Raw genomic sequence first — 19,304 nt, 5'->3', positions numbered from 1 at the left:
AGTAGCTGTTGCAGTTCAGGTACAAAGAGCCTTAATACAGAGTAGAGAGAGTACATTCATAACCAGACTGAATACTTTTTACGTTGACAGCATTTGAGTATCTAGAGTATTTGGACGGGGGGAAAAAAATCTCAGATAAAGGAAAAACCCAAATCATGTTAGTATTATATTATGAGCCCTACTGTTAGGGAAGGGGAACAGAAATTCTCTGTGGATCTGTCAGGGCCAAACACTGCGACTGCAGTGGTCTGCACCATGTTCCCTCTGCTTCTGAGAGCGCTGTATACCGACAGCAAACCTGCACTGCAGGCTCCATCAGTTAAGCTCTGCTTTCTCTGGTCACACCTAAATTGCTTTAAGACCTGTCTTGCTTCCAGGTGCAGCTCAGCCTTTACTGTTTTTAAAAAAAAAAATATTAGAGGACCCTATTTAGTTAGCTTCTCTTCAAGCCTGAGCTGGCTCAACAGCTGGAGCTTGGATGTGGAAGAGCTGACTGTACTATTTTCCTGTACAGTGGCAGCTCTCTAAAGCTGAAAGTCTTGGGTAGAGTCAGCCTTTATACTGCTCCAGGGTCTGCAGGATTAAATTTTAACATATCAGGAAGCTGGAGTCCTGATAGCAAATCTGCCACAAAAAATTTAAGCGTGTGATCCACCCAAGGTCAAAAGGAGGAATCTGAATGTACTCTCAGTTTCTACACACACTATGTCAAGGCACAGTATTTTATCAAGCAGAGATTTGATTAATCAGGGAAGCTAGCAAGGAGCCTCATATTATCTCCTAAAAAAGCCATGCTGTTAACACACCAAATAACACTACTGCATGGTTACGTAGCACAATTTGCAACCTGAATGCTACCCTTGGGCTAAAAGAGTGTTTCCAGTGAAGTATTCCTCTTACTTTTACTGGTTGGTGAGAAAGCCTAGAAGCACAAATGGCTGCACACTGTTACCTTAGTTGCCCCTTTAGGGCTCACTTGAATTATATAGCTCAAGAACTTTCTCAGTTTTCAACCAGATGACCAGGAAGACCAACTAATAACCGTATGTTTAGACAGTGCAATAGTAGAAGTCTTCAGTAGGCTGAAAAATCACATTGTTTTCTAGATAATCCTGTGGAGTTTGTACATGCATGCATTTTGCATGTTCTATTTTCTAGTAGAAGTTCTGCATTTTGAATAGGAAGTTGGACCTGAAATTCAAATCAATACCCACAGCATGGAAGAATGCAGTATGGAGGAAACAGACTTTTTTTTTTTTTTTTTTTTTTAAACAGCTGTGACTACCTCTCAGTGATTCAGCCTTCTGGCAGGGTGTTTCTTTGGACTGGAAAACTGCCAGTTTTAAGCAACTCTGAAATTAAAAGTTCACAGCTCTTACTTATGGCTGTTTACATTCTCAAGGACAGGCAGCTGGAGCTTTCTGCCTTAGATGAATACGGTGAGATTTCATAGAGGTGAGGAACAATGGTTTAAAGCTGACAATCAGTGTATTGGTAGGAAAGCATGTTTTTGGTCTTGTATTCCCCAGTCTCACTGCATGCTGTGTAACTGGTATTGGCACTGACCACTTTAAACACTGCAGTTTTATAACGGGTTTGCTTAGATGAACAGGACTTTCAATTTCATATACCACAAAGCTGGAACTGCTTGGCTTTGCTGTGTGAAAACAGCAAAAAGACAAGTCTAGCTTTTATGCTGAGAACCTGGTATCTCAACATACCCAGGACCAGTTTAGACACTGTACTGTCCAGCAGACTACATCCTCATTTGGAGGGATGATGTGAGTTTGCTGGGATGCAAAAAAATCCAGGCAGCAGTTCTCAGGAAAGAGGCATCATTCCTGCAGTTAGTTCCTCTTCCCTGTGGAACACTGGTAAGGAAGAAGATAGGCCAGCAAGGTAGGGTGGCTAAAGAGGTGTTCAAGTAAAGGAAGGTGGATCTCAACGACTCCCTTTCCCTTCACCTGAGCTGTCTCTGCACCACAGCACCTTCAGCTCTGACGATGTGTAACAGCCGTCCTTCATAAGGCCTGCTGCGGCTTAGTGTGATCAGTGCGAGGCAATGGGGTAAAAAAATAATACTTTAATTGCAGGAAATGATCTTAAAGTTTAAGCCATGTCCTCCTTACTGATTCCGCAGGGAAGAGAAGCACAAAAATTAGTTTTATTAATTCAGTCTTTCTTATGTTAGGAAACTAATTTGTAGTTCAAGTTCTCCTTTCCCATGAATGATCAAGGCAGTAAGGGAGCCACATATTTTCTAAAGTTAAAGAGAGGAAAGCAAATTCTCAAATGCCTGAAGATGGCGATGAGATTGGAATAAGAAGTACGCAAGCCTGGAATCTCTTAAAAATTAAACAGCTTTATTTAAATACAAAGTTACTGTAAAACATACATTAAGATACTCTCATACCAATATATTAACTATTGTAATCAGTGTGCTATTTATTAAAGCATAATACTTGTGATAAACAGGAGGAAACAGCCTGTAGAGTTCTGTTTTGTTTTTCTGAAGTGACAGACCTGTATAATTTAAAGTCAAACTGTAAAAAAAAAAAAAAAAGCAGGTTAAAATCTAGTTCAAAAGAGCCTTTGCTCTAAATATGCAACTCAGACATTACTATTTTTGTCTGATAGGAACAGGATACCAAATATCCATTTGCCTTTTATAAAGGTAGCATAAAACCCAACCCAATTCTAATTTGATTCGTACCCCACTGGTGTCAGCGGGTGATCTGTCAGCGTGAAGCTGCGCACCGAGGAAAACCAGTGTTTTTGCAGCTCTGTCAGTGCAGAAAGCCAGGTGGTTTTATGTTCTGTCTCGCCAGGATTCGAGATTTTTCACCCTGGCACAATGTAGGTCCTTTCTATTAGGCACTCACGAACCCCTGCAGAATTACAAAGCAGCACGAGCATGTTCAAGGTGCAAGTGTGATATCCCTGAGGTTTAACAGGAGTCTGCAGAGGATAAATATACGCTTGAAAAGTGTCATAAAACAAGGAAGTTGGTCAATAGCAGCTTTACAATGGAATGGAGAGGTACTGAGTTTGGCCTAGGTAGGAAGAGGAATGGAAAAACCTTCCTCTTAGGGATACAGAAAAAGCCACCTCACTCCAGGAACAGGTTGTTTAGGAGCATGGAGATGGCCTCTCCTGTCCGTGCCACATTTCTGCCAACCAGTAATAGTCCCACCAAAACAGTTCTGGTGGTTTCATTTGACTGCTTTCTATAAAATAACCTCCCTTATGTCAGTTCACCAGTGCAAAACAAACACAGTCTCCGAGAGAACAGTTAAACGAGGTTTCGAGGCAAATTGCTCTTTGCAGGAAAGTGAAATGAAACTACAGGGCAGAAGAAACCTTGGCCACTTTCCGCGAAGAAATTCCCAAACACGAGCTGAGGTTGTGTGTTGAAGGCTTTTAGCCCACAGCATCCGTGTTTCTGTGCTTTATGATCGTAGTTAGTCCAAGAGAAAACCCAGCAAGAAATCCTCATCTGATCAATAACCGTTCTTCCCTCTTTAAAGGCAACCAGAACAGCAGTGACTTGATTGCGTCTTCATCCAACAGTGTTTGGTCAAGAAAGTGCAGCGGGGAGGAGGCTCTTTTCAGGTCCTCGGGCTCAGGAGCTGTGAGTCACGTGGCAGTTCCCTCGTTGGTGGAGTCTCATCCTCTGGATGTGTTCATAGCATGACTGGGCAAGGAACAGAGCAACCCATTAAGCAGAAGTTTTGGAACTTGGGGCCAAAATCTGGTCTCCTGCACACAAAGTGAAGCCATGCTGCCCCACAGGCTAAACAAAAGATTAAATCTGTACATTATAAATGAAGGATAAGCGTATTCTCTAGATCAGAAGGAAAATAACCTGTGCTGGGTGTATAAACAGCCTTCTAAAATTAAATGAGAGTATAATGCATTAGTGTCTCTACTACTCAAGAATCACAGAATCATAGAATCATTTAGGTTGGAAAAGACCTTTAAGATCATCCAGTCCAACCATTCACCTAACACTGCCAAGCCCACCACTAAACCAATTAAGGGGAGAGTAATAATTTCATGTTTCCTGGCTTGGGGGATGGATTAGTTTTTCATGAAAGTAAAACTAGGGATCATTACGATTGGAAAGGATCTCTAAGATCATCAGCCCAACCATCAACCCAACACCCCCATGCCCACTAAACCATGGCCCAAAGTGTCACCTCTGCCCGGTTTTTGAACCCCTCCAGGGATGGGGACTCCACCACCTCTCTGGGCAGCCTGGTCCAGTGCTTGGCCACTCTTTCCATGAAGAAATTTCTCCCAATATCCAATCTAAACCTCCCCTGGTGCAGCTTGAGCCCATCTCCTCTCGTCCTATCGCTGGTTCCTTGGGAGAAGAGCCTGACCCCCCCTCCCTGCCCCCTCCTGCCAGGAGCTGCAGAGCGATCAGGTCTCCCCTCAGCCTCCTCTTCTCCAGGCTGAACACCCCCAGCTCCCTCAGCCGCTCCCCACCAGCCCTGTGCTCCAGACCCTGCCCCAGCTCCGCTGCCCTTCTCTGGACACGCTCCAGCACCCCAATGTCCTCCTTGTGCTGAGGGGCCCAAAACTGGACACAGCATTCCAGGTGCGGCCTCCCCAGTGCCGAGCACAGGGGGCCGATCCCTGCCCTGCTCCTGCTGGCCACGCTATTCCTGACACAAGCCAGGATGCTGTTGGCCTTCTTGGCCGCCTGGGCACACTGCTGGCTCGTGTTCAGCCGCTGTCGACCAACACCCCCAGGTCCTTTTCGGCCAGGCAGCTTTCCAGCCGCTCTACCCCCAGCCTGCAGCGTTGCATGGGGTTGTTGTGACCCAAGTGCAGGACCCGGCACTTGGCCTTGTTGAACCTCACACAGTTGGCCTCGGCCCATCGGTCCAGCCTGGCCAGGTCCCTCTGCAGGGCCTTCCTACCCTCCAGCAGATCGACACTCCCACCCAGTCTGGTGTCATCTGCAATGCAAGGCTAATGCAGCTTGCAACTGTCACCACTGAAAACATTTCCTTACCTCCAATGCTGTTAACAGAAAGTCATACAGTCCTCCTTCATTGGTGGGGTCCATCAAGTCTCTAATCAGATGGATTTCAGCTCCCAGGTGCTGTATTCTGGGGGGGGGGGGGGGGTGGGAAAAGAAGTCACAACTAGAACAAATCTCTGGGCACTGGTGTTTGTGCGTGTATGTTTGAAATCAGATTATGGAGAGAGGGAGGCACAGATCTGGAAGTCCATTGCGGATTCCTTGTACATCATCCTGACCTTCTGGAGACTGAGTCCTGGATGTCAGCAAAGATCCTCAATCATAAGAAAATTTCAATTCCTCCATTTTTGACGGCCTCTCACTCCCCTCCTCTCTCATCTACAGTCAAGCAAGGTGTGTAGCAAACAAACTTGTATCATCCAACATGACTGCAGTGGGCGGGGGGGGGTGGAAAGTGGGGGAAGCTTCTGGATTTCATGGCCCCAAGTTTAAACTCTTTTTTGGAGACCAAGCATACCCAGGAAGTCACTCAAGGATTTTGACTCAAATTTGCCAGGAAAAAAAAAGTACAGTTTCATTCTACTGATGTAAGTAGGTTCCCGCAGTTCCAGTGAAAGCAGCTCAGAGCCTCTTTGGCAGAAATATGTTACATTTACAGTCAGTCCTACACAGGAAAAGTCTAATTACTAGACGGTCAGTGTTCAGGACCTTCCTAGTCTCCGAACTGAATCACAGTGCCCTATTGAGATTAGAAAATAGAAGATGCATGATAAATAGATAATACCTTGAAGGCATCAACAATTGGCCTTCAAAGGCTTCATGTTCCTATTTTCTACGGTAATGTGAGATGCAGGTAAGACCGCGTTTCTCATGACAACACTCAGCTATCCTCTTGGGTAAGAGATGGACACTCAGGATGTCCCTAGCCACTTTATATCATGGCCAACACCATCACACCACAGCTGGCAGACAGCAGCCCACAGAAACCCAAATACCACTGAGGAAAAAACATTTTAAAACACAAACCCCAGTTTTTCATTTTCATGGGTGTTAGTCTCTTCTCCCAAGTAGTTAGCGACAGGACGAGAGGAAATGGGCTCAAGCTGCCTCAGGGGAGGTTTAGATTGGATATTGGGAAAAATTTCTTCACGGAAAGGGTAGTCAAGCATTGGAACAGGCTGCCCAGAGAGGTGGGGGAGTCCCCAACCCCTGAGGGGTTCAAAAAAAGGGCAGAGGTGGCACTTTGGGCCATGGTTTAGTGGGCATGGGGGTGTTGGGTTGACGATTGGGCTGATGATCTTAGAGATCCTTTCCAATCGTAATGATTCCTGTTTTTTACTTTCATTATAAATAATCCATCCCCCAAGCCAGGAAACATGAAATTGCTCCTCTCCCCTTAATTGGTTTAGTGGTGGACTGGGTAGTGTTAGGATAATGGTTGGACTGGATGATCTTAAAGGTCTTTTCCAACCTAAATGATTCTATTCTATGATTCTATGATTCATTTAAATTATTTGGCCTGGAAACCTGGCTGTCCTTTCTCTGATTGAGGTATCGCACAACAACAGGACGGGGAAATGAAAAGCTTCCACTTACTTTGCTCGGGATACAACATACATCAGTAGGGGCAACAGGTCATCCATGGGGAGCTTGTAGTCCTTCTCCACCACCCGGGACACTGTGCTCTCTATCTCCTCATATGTCTTCTGGAGGATCACCAGCTTTTCCCGGGGATCCACCGTGGTGCTGTCAGTGTGAAAACAGCCATGTCAAAGATGCTTCCACTACACAACTAAAGAGATAAAGCAGCAGAACTAAAAAAAATTCAGAGCAGACCATCATGCTAAAGAAAAAGTCTGTCAGTCATCTGCAATGGCTGCACCAAAAGGGGTCAACGAGGTTGTGCCAGGAGGCATCACCAGGGTGTAACATCATCCAGGTGGACCTTGAGTCCTCCCAAGTCCTGAGTATGAACTGCTCGCCCTAGTGCCCTAGGGTCAGTCTTTCATTTTAGACAGGACTAACCTGAACCACAGTCCCTCAAATAAAAACTAGAGAGTATGAGGTTAATCGCTTTGGGCAGTTCTATCAAGATATTGCTCTTGCGAGGGACTAATACAGTTGTCGCATGTAGAAGGTTGTTTCTTCTGCCCGTAACACCCTGCCAAGGTACATGTAGCCTGTGCTGCCTTCCCCAGAAGAGAAGACACGTTCGCTTTCATAGGGAGGCTCTCACCAGGGCCAGTGTACTTAGGGACCTGAGAACCGCTGCCTGATGGATCCCACAACACTTCCCTGCTCCCCTCTATCTTCCTTCCCACTTGTTACTGCAGCACCATTCTCTAGGCCGGACTTCAAGCCAATAAATCAAGCTGAGCTTCTTAAATTGAGCTCTGCTTTGCTACATTAATATCTTGGGATGCCACACTGGATGGATAACCCTCATGTAGCTCCATGTGTCCAGAGAAACGGGCTCTATCATGACCAGGCAGTCACAGCCAGGCCCGATTTGCTATGCACACTGACATGACTGAACTCCATTTCATCAAAGTCAGATTTTGTGCAGGAATGTCTGCGCAAAATTAAGGAGAGATATTTGCCAGGGGAGGGTTGCATTTAAACACACTAGATATTGTCCTGACATTTTTTGGGGAACAAAATAGTTCTACAGAACACTTCTTCTTTTCAACTGAAATAGTTTCACAAACAACTTTAAATTGTCTTGCAGGCTGACCCAGGTGTGCTTTTGCAAACAGATGTGAATTTACAGCATTTCCCAGAATACAGAAAATCCCTGTTAGCTCTGGTTGTCAATCAGAGGTTATGGATGGTAACTTACATCAGCTTCTGCAAACACTCTATGGCGGACAGGAAACACTTGTCTTTGATAAGGGACCGCCTCTGAAAGGGAGACAGAGAGTTGTATGTCAATAAAGCATCTCTCCAAGAGCCACCACATGGCTCCTCAGCGCTGGCCCCAAAATAAGCATGTTTGCTGCCCATAAAGGAGGGCAAAATAACGCTGTTGTAGACAGTGCCACTCTGAACACACTTAGATGTCTACAGAGCCACTCTGAACACAGATGCCTTTGAAACGCCACCGAGCAGAGCATTACAAAGCAATACTATGCTAAGCTCATGTTCCCATCCATGGAAATTCATCTGCAGTAGCTACAGATCATAACTAATCAATACATGTCACGTAGCTCTGATTTCTGAGTGCAGTCTGCCCTGTGGTTACTTAGGTGAAGCTCCATCATTAGCCAGCACCAACACTTAGCCCCAGTGCCATCTTGCTAACACACCAAAGCTAGCTTTAGCATTATTTCGTACCTGGTTGGTCGTCAGGGTGAGATCTTTCAGAGGCCAGAGGTGTCTGAAAGGAGATTACAGAGAGATTTAGAAGGCAGATGTCCATGTCTTAACTCCACCCTAAGTCAGTTTAGACTGGTTTTATCTCCTTGTTCAAGGTGATGCTAAAGTCTTGTACATGCATGAGGCTGAGTTTGCTCCTCTCGTTACACTGCTACAGGAAGAATTAATAACTTGGGCTTATTAACCTCAGCGTAGTGTTTATTTTACTCACACATGCTCCTGTGATAATCAATGAAGAGTTTTTGGCACTTTCAGATTCAGTTCCTCTCACTGAGTCTAGACTGAATCAAATTGCCAAATTCAGACTGTGGGTCTCCTATCCCGCTTAAGTCCTTGAGCTGCAGATGGTGCTGTGATAGAAAAGCTGACATGCCTCTATAGTCTGAGTTATTGGTCCTCACATATCACTTCCAAAAATGGATCTAGCTGCAGGAATGGATGAGGGAAACATCTGGCTCCACAGCTTTTCCCCTGTCTTGAGACTGTGTGCCTACATTGTTACAGCAGATACCACTGGGTGGACCTTTCTAAGGTCCTTTCTAAGACACAGTTGGTCCTGAGTTGGAGCAAACCATTTGTTTGGTGAGTTAGAAAAGAAGATTTTTGCTACACTAAAAATGAAAATTAGTATAGATAATAGCAGCTTTCCACTAGTCAATGTTGTCCTTCCAGACAGTATTGCAGGCACTCCACGACACAACTTCCTCTGGCAGCCTAGGAAAAACTTCATTGCTACGGCCAATGGTGGACCCAGGAACAGGTTATATGTCCGTTCCTCCTGTGCCATCAGAGCTTTCCCTGGCTGCTACCTTCCCAGCTGGTATCATGGGGTTGCATCCTGGGATGAAAAAATGTCACTTACTTCTGCACATCGAGAAACTCCAGCAGCTTGATGTCAGGGAACAGACTTAAGTCCACGATCCCTTGGCAGTAGAGGTCATCTTCTCTTTCATGATAGAGCATGTAGAGCATGAAAAGCTCAGGGTAGAAGCAGGGCAAGATCAGCGGCAGGACCACACTGCATGCTTTCTGGTCACTGTGGCAGAGAAAAAGAGAGTCCTACAGCGAGACCTACAACGTTGCTATTACCGAGAGCCACGCAGCACACAATGGAAGAGGCAGCTTCTGAGACTGCAAGGTGTTCTCCTTGTTCTCCCCTCCTTCCTCCATCTTTGAGTTCAATGTCACAGTTGGACGGTAGTGACCTATGTAACACACTCATGTGTGTGCCCACAAGCTGAAGATGCAAGTGCATCTTATGCTGCAGGACAGGACAGGGTCCTGTTCCTCCACAAGATCTCCTTAGTCACTGGGAGAAACCTGGAGCACGAGACCTACCTCCAGCTGTTATTTCTAAGCTGTTTCAGTAGAGCACTTGTTATTTCTTAAGGGACAAGGACCAAATAAATTCAGAAAAAGCCCTTTTCCAGCTGCTTACCCTTCCACCAACCTCTTGGCTTCATTCAGCCCACGTGGGGATGGCTGCAGATTACAGCAAAGAGAAATCCAGACCAAATGGGGACAGGTGAACAAAAGTGCTTCTTCCCACACCCCCAAATCCCTAAACCTGGGTCACCCACAATTTTTCCTACCTTCTTATTCTAAGAACATCATGTCTTCTACCTCCTCTGCCACATTTCCCACACTGTTCTACCTATTTCCAGGCCTGCCTTTCTCTCAGTGCTGGTATGGAAGTCACCATCCGCGCAATGAACAAGTTCCTGTGACTAATGCAAAGCCCGTGGTAGTGCTGGGACTGCTGTCTCGCACACACCATGCTACTGCACAGCGGCTGGTGTGTGCAAGGCTCTAGACCACACACACCTCCAACTCCCCGCTCTATTCTGCTACAGAACACGATTAGAAGAAGTTGCTCTCGTGGTTCAAGCAGAACTACTGAAAGCTTTGCACTCAGAGAGAAGTGTGGGCACTAAACCTGACTCAAATGAACAAATACAATCAGTTCAGCACTAAATGTATTTTAGAAGACACCCCATATGTCCAAGCAGCTTAAAATTAAACAAGTGATGACACATACCTCGTCTCTTCATCTGCACACCTTGCAGAGATTTGGCCTTTCTGTTCCAGTGCCAGATCAAGCAAGCCCCTAGAAGAGGAGCAAACGAAGGTTTAGCTCCCTCCCCTTCTTTTTTTAAGGGCAATTTGTTATTCACAAATGAGGAGCTCAACTGTCCCAGCATCAAGTCGGGTATTAGTAAAGCTCACTGTAATCCTTGCAGTGTTGTTTCAGTATTCATTTTTCACTGTTTGAGGGCTTTCTCTATTACCAGCAGAAGCCGCTAGGAATGAATAAGTGTTTCAAAACTCTCCATAGCTTCTGAAGAGTAGGGTGGTCACCCTGGAGATCCTAACTGTGGTCTGCATGGAGCACCAACTCCTTGTACTCCCACTCAAGGGACATGAGGTTTCAGGACCTGTCATAGCAACCAATTCTCTAACCCATCTATGAACATTAGAGGATGTTCATACTCTGAAAAAGTAGCTTGGGTTTGTCTTGATATTTCCAAGCCAAAACTTCATAACCTTAAAATGGGGATTAGGGAGAGATTGCCTTTTTTTTGGTGTAGAAGTATCAGCCTAGGAAACTTAGCCAGGGGCACAGCAGAGCGAGGTGGGTCTCTCTCCCCACACTGCATCTGAAAGGTCTTGAGACATGAAGCAAGCTTTCCAAGGTATGCACTGAGCCCAGAAGCACCTTCACATGAACCAATGCTCAGGTTCTCAGCCCGGTTGTGCTGTTCATGAACTGAATCAAATCTGACTTGTTCCCATCAGCTGTGCTGCTGTTCTCAGACTGCTCCCGGACAGACAAGCCCTCATCACAGAGCTGACAGCCTTCCTCAAGCACACAAGGCTACACTGACAACAACAGAGCTTTTATCCAACCTCTTACTTTTAAGGCAATACCACCCTGAGTGCAGCTAGAGGCAGAGTTCCCCACCTCTGCCTACAGTAGCATTTCTTGTGTCTTCTCCTAAAAGGTATTCAAACAGCAACGGGACCCCAATCATGCCTTTGATCCGGTCTTTAATTACCCACGGGCACAACCGCACAACCGAACAACCTCATTTCAGAGTCACTACCCACACCAGCCGAGCCTCAACGATGCACTTACACTGCATGTTCTTAACTCCTGTTGAGCCAAGGCAGGTTAAGCTTAAGCTATTTTTCACTCAAACATAGACATCAAACACCACTGTTGTGTGCTGTGATACAGTTTGCTGTCCTCGTTACTTAGTAAGGTTTCTTGCTTATATTTGTGCTTGTCTAAATGAAGTCTTATTATGGGCAACAGCTCATTGGGCTGCCATAAGTCAGTGGGATTTAGTCACATTAAAGCCCCTGGGGTCATGTACTAAGCAAGGAGCATAATAAATGTTTCCTAGGTCCATATAACCTTAGTTATTGCAAATAACTCCTTATCTAGCACCATTCTGAAGCAACTGCCCCAAGAAATATGCTGTGAAATAAAGCAGCCCTGTCACCTGAAAAAATTATCCCAATGGTCTACTCTGCAATCCCTCTACGCTCATACCCATTGGAAGGACTCAATGTGCTTGACTTACTGGTAAAACTCCCATATTTTCTTTGCATAGAACTTGACTTCCTCTTGTGCCATAGTCAGCAAGTGTCTGTTGGCCCCAATCCCAGAATATGTTGCCTGAAAAGCTATCACCAAGGCCTTCAGCAGCTTTCCCAGTGGGTGCAGGGAAGACTTCAATGCCTGCATGATAGAGGAAAATTACATTTTACAAGCCAGCCCTTGCCATTGGTAGAGGATAACACTGAGAGGCCACCCAACCTTCTCTTGTCAGCAAAGGAGAACAAGCCTGGAGGTAATCAATTATAATTTTGGTCTATTTTTGCTGCCACAAGCCCATTCTCCTCCCACTATCAGGCAGAAATATGCTTAGTAGAACTGGCTGTTCTGATGAGATTTGCTGTGATATTCAAGAGAGAGCAAAGGGTGCTTCAGGGAAAGGCTGGATGAGTGAAAAACAACCACCAAGAGTGCATGGAAGTTTATTAATCATTTCCAGCAGCTGGTTATTCCCTGACACAGTTTGAGAAGCAAGAGTGAAGCTTTATCGTCACTTCCTGGCCTGTATAACTGTACACAAAATGAGTGTCCAAAAAGCATGAAGGATAACCCTCTTCTTCACAAGCACAGGTATTCAAACATAATTTAGAGAAGACTCTTGAAGTCATTGGCAATGTTATATGTGCTAATAGGAAGCAACAGAAAGTTGCTACGACCTGTGTCAGTGTCTGGTGGACAGAGGTGGATCATTATGGTTTTAAACTTTACCTTCTCTAAATAACTCTGTCGTGACTCCGGCCCCTGGTGCTGGACAAGCTCTTCAAGAATATCTTCAATCTTCCAGGACACATCCTCAGTCCCCCTGAAAAATGAGAGGTGAGGAAGGAAAACCACACAGTGAAGCACTGGGATAAATCCCAAGTGGTACTGCAGATGGATACCAAAGGGGCGATAAAACTACTGGAACAAATGAATTTTTCTCTACCCTTTTCAATGGAATTTCCCCACTGACTTACACCACCTGAGATTATCTAAATTCACCCCTTAAAACCAGCCTGGGTTGCATCCTGTACATGCTCGTCTTAATCTATTTTAGATATTTTCTTAAGGGGAGATGAGTTTGCTCTGCATCAGCTGATGATGTCATCTAGGTCTCCCTCAAATACTAGAGGAGCCAGCGATGGATCATGTGCAGATGCTTACATTTAATAAAATTAATCCCATCTACGTTTTCACTTATAAGAATCAGTCTCAAGAGCACAACCTTAAATTCAGGCTTTAAATTCATCTTCCTTTCTCATGAGCAGGAACAACTGGATAATGCTTGGGTTCATAACTTTAATACATGGCAAACCGCAATGTAAAACCACTATCTTCTCTACACAACCGGGCTCCTCTGTTGCAATGAGGGCATGCAAAACTCATACCTTTGGCAGAAGAGGTACTCCTGAGATTTCCGCAGCTCCTTGCTCGTTTGTATGTGGAACCCCATGAAAGACTCCTCTGTTTCTTCTTTGCAGCCAGAATGGATGAACTCCAGGAACTGGTCATAGATTCCCTTCCATCTCTTCTCTACTGGGAACTCCTTGAGGCCCAGCTGACTGCACAACATAACATGGCATTAGGCTTTTCTGCATTCCTCCTCAATTATTTCAGACTTCACCTTCAAATATGGAAGGTTCTCCAGAATCAGATTATAACACAAGAACTATAGGAGCAGACAAAGATGGCAGTGCCTAACTGGTAATTCCATGAAAAGCAACTCGAGTCTTGTCCTGACAACAAGGTACTTTGGGTGAAGAAAAATTTCTGGTGTGTGGAACATCAATAATCTGAATCTTCACTGGTGAACTGATCACAGGCTTTCTGCTCCACTTATGGATGTTTCTAAATATAGACCATTTATTTCAACTGAAAGCCTGGAGAAAACACTGATAGGGAGAAGACAGTTGAGCAACCACCACCAGTAGTTATTGCTGTCTGAAAAGCACAGGAAACAGGAGCTGTTTCTGCAACACAGATTCTCTGATGGACTGGAAATGTTTTGAGGAGGAAAGAGGAAATTAAAGCGGGCTTTGTGAGAGGAATTCCCCTGAGGGGACAGGCAGCTGTTTTTCCCACTAGGACTCCCTCATTTGGGTTAAACTGGCTGGATCCAGCCCCTCCAGCCTGGCAACCAGAGCATTCCTTAGCAAGGTTCAGCCCTGAGGATAAGAATCTATACCAAAGGATGTGGCCTGATAGCTTTAGCTCAGTTACTCCTGCCCTGCATTCGCACCATTGCCTGCCAAAGCAGCATCAGTGCTCTGCGAAGCTTTGATCCTGGCTCCACAGCCTTCCTCCACATAGAGCACTACCCAAATCAAGCTTTTCAGAGCTTCATGTGCTGTGCTTCCTTTCTTGATTTTTGGTAGCTTTCCTACCTCTACAATATCAGCTGGTAATATTCCCGTAGTAGCTCAGAGGGACAGGAAAGGAGCAAGTGACGCATTTTAGCAGCCCACCTTTGGCTGTATAGCTTCAGACCTGTCTGCGTGTATACACAGAAATGCCTCTGTGTGTGCACACACATGCGCAAATCACTGAAAATGTTAAGCCTCCAAAACTCCCTCCAGTCTGAGGATGGGAGTATCTCTGGGTGGACAGTGGCAGGATGGGAGTAGAGCATCTGTTTTCTGCTTCCTATGTGGCATTAAGATTAAATGACAAACTTTCCTTTCCTCCTTCTCTCCTTGGATATAAACCACTTTTTAGATCAACTCTTTCAGCAAGGACTGCCTTGATCCCTGTAGGGATTGATCCAGTACTCCTCTAGGTAGAGTCAAAACACAAGCCATGACCCAAGAAGTCAGCTCTTGTTGCTCACGCTTTGGTTATCCTGTCATCCAGCTGCTCGTTCGACGTGTTCAGGATGCCGTGCGTCTGCAGGCCTTGGCCCGATCTGTTAGTAAAGGTTCCCTCCAAAATGAAGCCATTGGCAAATGACAGCTTTCCCTGCAATGGAGAAATAAGGGGTTACTTTGCCAAGATCTCATTAGAGAGAGGAAACAAGCTGGACCAAGATCTCAAACTCTCTTTTCAACAGAGCCAGCTCCTGAAACGGTGACTAAGAACAACTTCCAGCACGGAGGTGCACATTTTCAGCATCCAAAGCAAGAGTGTCATTAAGGTGGCAGTCACTGGAGACAACACGTCCTTGCTATTGAATGCCACATGCAGGATTTTGGAGGGGAAAGACGGCCACAATCGCAGAGTAAAACATTTGCGTTATGCTTTACAAATACCCAATATCTTCTTTGAGTTACAAGATCTTCTGGCTTAAGTTTGACAATAGTTATTTCCAACCTAGAATGAACACATGAAGCTTCAGTTTCTCCTCTGTTTTTCCTCTGCTTGTTAAAACCACAAGCAAGTTTGGCCTCACAGGTACGGGGAATCATATGATATTCACCATAAACACTTTCAAAATGCTTGTTGCTACCAAGACAAACCTTAAATTCTCTGAGGCAAATACAGAAGACATGCAGTAGCTTGACTCAAACTTGAAGGTTTTAATTAAATCAAATCCAAAGCCAAACAGTATCGTAACTAGTCTGGCTTCGAATACGAGCCTGAAATCCTCATTGCTAATAGGAGGAAGCACTCCGTCTTTAGATAAACAACAGATTTTTCTAGACTAATTACTCAAACTCAACCTTAATTTTGGAGGAAGCAGTATTTAAGCACTATAATCAGTCTCTGCAAAATCCACCCTGAATCTTCTGAAGAAGATGATGAGAAACTCTTCCTCCCATGACAAGTCAGTAAATGACGGGGCCCATTTGCAATCATTACCAAGTGCCTGTTTTGACACCACTCAGTCTGATACAACCACACGCTTCCTGTCAGACTCATCACAGATTTCTGTAACAAGCCAGAGAACTGGTTTTCCCTGCAACAGGGCACTTTATGAACACTTTGACCAGATATTTTGTTCAAGATCAACCACAAAATGTTGAACGTGTCAAAGCAGTGTCCAGATTGCAAAATTAAGCTTCCAAGATCCCTCAGCTATGTTAACGTCTCGGTTACGTTAACGTAGCGCTGGTACTGCAACTCCGTTTGGTTTATACATTGTTTATACATTCCCAACCACTACAAAGACTAAAACATCTGCTCTCAGAATATGAAAGCATCCCAACTGCAGCTGCAAAGCACAGCCGAAAATGTCCCACAAATAACAAAAAACCCAAAACCCTCAATGTAAACAAAACAGTAAAAACCAAAACAACGCACAAAGCCCCCAGCTACTTGGTCTCTCAGCTGCAGAGCCTTCTTTCTGTGAATGTGATTCATAATAGCAGAAAAAAGAAAAAAAAAAAAAAAACAACAACCAACCAAAAAACAAAACCCCAGGAAAATGTTATTTTCTAGGAGGCTGGGGTAAGTAAAGCAGGAGGGTATGAACTTTGAAAATGAATCCATCAGGATTCTGGAAAGCAAGCAGCTGTATGGAAAGGCTGAGATGAAGGAAGTGCTCACCTTTCCAACAAATGTTAGATCTTCTGTGAAGTTCCCTTCGTAGACAGAGTCATCTTCCAAGAGCAAAATCCCAGAACCCTTCATTTGAAACCAGAAGTAGTGAATTAATGACATTAACTTCGTACCTACTCAAGTTCATCTAGAAACAGCCACTGGCCTGGAATATTTATAGGCTGCCAATTCTGGGAATCTTTTTGAAAGCCCAACATAGCATTGCAGTGCTCAAGAGCAAAGCAAGGAGGTGCTCTAGAGATAACCCATTAGGCATCACTACAGAGAGGAGAAGTACTTGGTAGTCAGGAGGTTTTAAACAACAATATTATTACATTCATTTCCACAGAAGAAGGAACAAAAGGAAGGCTCCTATGAGGCTTTAATGAGCTGCTCCTAAGCATTTGTAAAATGACTCGTTCCGTTACCTCCCAACTCCCACGGCTGCTTACAGTAGCACGCATTTCATAGAATAATTTAGGTTGGAAAAGACCTTTCAGAAGGAGTACCAAGATGCAGAACAGGCACAGGATAATTTATACCAATGGGGAAGATTCTTCTTGTTGGGGCTTAGCCCGTGGTTTGGGCCCGAAGGTTTGTATGTACCCACACCAGCCAGAAAATGTGGTCACTTTTAGAGCTGTAACACATTTTCCGCTGGAATGGTTTTCTTAATGGAAAGCGCCCTTTCTGGCAAAAATAAAAGGTTTCCAAGGGAAGCTTCTTGGCGATACCAATTTTCCACTAGGAAAACTGAAGTGACTGCTCCCCACCCGGAAGCCTTGTGAAGTTAAAGGAGCCTTTGGCAGCTGGCAGACCAAAAGACAGCTTTATTTTGGTTCCCCACAGATGGGAGTTTTTATGGAAAGCCCTTCTGACAAAGTTTCCATGCTAAACATTATGTCCTAATTTGGTGAGTGAGGAAGGGGTTGTTTGTTTTTTTAAGTGCGTATTTTTCATGAGAAGAAATGCTTTTATTTCCAAGCCAGTTCTAGCGATGCCAATCCCTTTTGCTTTCCCCACCAACACCTAAACTTTCAATGAACTGGACAGCCAACTTGTCATAGGTAAGCTCAGATTGGAAAGGTAAAGACTTAATGATCTCGAAGACAGATGTAGTATCATATATAACTGCACAGCACTTCGCATATGAGTTCTGGTCTATAATTGTGACCTGATAGTCAGCTGAACAGCCAGACCTACAATGTGTCTTAGCATGAGCACGGAGAAGTGACAGTCTCACATCAAGCTCCTACCTGCACCTAAGGAAGGTGATAAGAAACAAGACTTCATCTAGGCCTTGTTATTCAAAAACATTGTGGTAAAATATCAATGCTTAAGTTTTCTTGCTTTCTATTTTCCCTCAAAGATTAATTATGAATTGAAATCTTAATCTTGCCCTTGGTTCCTCTAGAGAGTTCACTGAAAATGGGTACTCACCACCATTTTATCAGCATGAAATGTTCTTTGATAGCAGACACCCGACTGGGTTACTACAATGCCTTGTCCATGTTTGTGATCATCGAGCCATGTCCCTATGTATCTCTCCCCTCTAGGATGCAACAGAAAACAAATTATGTTTTTTCCCCATTTTATTAGATCTTAGTCAATTTCATGTATCTGAGGGTAGTTTTACCTGATGTAATGCTCTATGAAGCACAAGTACCAGATGTACTGCCCAAACTCAATTCATATAATGCTCCCCCAGGAGTTCAAGCCTTATAGCAGAGGTTGAATGCATCCCCCCTGCATCCCCAAGTCCCCCCTGTCAAAACATGAAGCTTTGCCCCTGCCAATAGAGGGGGTAGGTGACAAAAGTGTCAGGCCAGCTCTGATCTATACCACCTTTACCTATCTTTGTCTTCCCAGACTCCATATCCGTTCTTCTTGTCATTTTCCCACTGTCCTGTGTATTTAAATGGATGCTCAGCTGAGAGGTTCTCCAGTATCCCAAACCCTTGACGCACGTTGTCTTTAAAGTAACCTTTGTAGACCATATCATTCCCATACCTGCAGAAAGACAGACAGAATTTAAGCTTGTGACTATCTGAAAGCTATTATTGGAGTAGGAAGCCAGGAAAGTGAATAGATGAGGCTCATCTGCCTGCTAAATATTCCAACTGTTTGACTGATAGATCTAGAGCCTGTGGTTGTTCGCTATTGGGAATACGCATCACCCAAGCTAGTCACTCCATGGTTAGCTTTCATCGTTACCTAAGGACACAACACTTAGGCTTGCAGTTGTCCTGGGAGAGGCCGCCCAGTCCTTGACCTCCAACCAGCCAGGTCACAGTGACCACTGGTTAATCCAGAGTGGGAGTAGATCAAATCAAGTAGGAAGCCAGATCTGCCTTCACCTTTCTATGCTCCCCAACCACCCCTTCTCCTGGGCTCATCCCCCTGAGAAGAGTTCCCCTTAGCTCTGTCCATGCTGGCCAGCAGATCTTCGCCGCTACAACAGAGAAAGCACACACACTAAGCAGAGCTATCATCTATAATTACCAACATGCTCTCACATTTGACACCAGAGACACTCGCGCAGCACTGCTCAGTTGGCTCCAAGTTCCCTAGACGCTTCTGCATGTCCTGTACTCTGAGTTTGATTCATAAATAAGGAGCACAACAAGCAGTCTGTGGGAAGGAAGATGGCCTATCCCATAGTAAGCAGCTGGAAAGCTGGGCTGTGTGCTTTCTTCCGCCACAGTTGGCTCAGTGACAGCAGGGGTAAGTATGTGCAGTAACAAGGGCAGTCCAGTCCTCACATTGGCCAACCCATTTGGCTACAAGCCACGCGTGACCTAAGCAAAGACGAGGATGCTGTTGCGCTCACCGCTACATAAACAGAGCAAGCTGGCCCTGTCC

The 19,304-nt window shown here is 44.9% G+C and overlaps 1 protein-coding gene across 1 annotated transcript in view; it reads right to left on the bottom strand.

The window, feature by feature from the left end:
* Positions 1-3,622: 3,622 nt before the first annotated feature.
* The window catches only part of ALS2CL (ALS2 C-terminal like), a 28,594-nt gene continuing 12,912 nt past the window's right edge, over positions 3,623-19,304 (bottom strand). Inside the window, exons 13-26 of the mRNA XM_009479728.2 lie at positions 18,294-18,452; positions 17,883-17,994; positions 16,452-16,529; positions 14,797-14,924; positions 13,358-13,531; positions 12,699-12,792; positions 11,956-12,113; positions 10,407-10,475; positions 9,231-9,404; positions 8,327-8,369; positions 7,833-7,894; positions 6,590-6,739; positions 5,024-5,120; positions 3,623-3,694 (exon numbers count right to left, since the gene is read on the bottom strand). Coding sequence (XP_009478003.2) covers positions 3,623-3,694; positions 5,024-5,120; positions 6,590-6,739; positions 7,833-7,894; positions 8,327-8,369; positions 9,231-9,404; positions 10,407-10,475; positions 11,956-12,113; positions 12,699-12,792; positions 13,358-13,531; positions 14,797-14,924; positions 16,452-16,529; positions 17,883-17,994; positions 18,294-18,452 — 1,570 coding nt within the window. The remainder of the gene's footprint in view (positions 3,695-5,023; positions 5,121-6,589; positions 6,740-7,832; positions 7,895-8,326; positions 8,370-9,230; positions 9,405-10,406; positions 10,476-11,955; positions 12,114-12,698; positions 12,793-13,357; positions 13,532-14,796; positions 14,925-16,451; positions 16,530-17,882; positions 17,995-18,293; positions 18,453-19,304) is intronic.

This window comes from Pelecanus crispus, chromosome 2 (assembly GCF_030463565.1).
Source record: "Pelecanus crispus isolate bPelCri1 chromosome 2, bPelCri1.pri, whole genome shotgun sequence".
Lineage (NCBI taxonomy): Eukaryota > Metazoa > Chordata > Aves > Pelecaniformes > Pelecanidae > Pelecanus > Pelecanus crispus.
The sequence above is the reverse complement of the archived record's forward strand: the minus strand, read 5'-3'. Positions and strand labels throughout refer to the sequence as shown.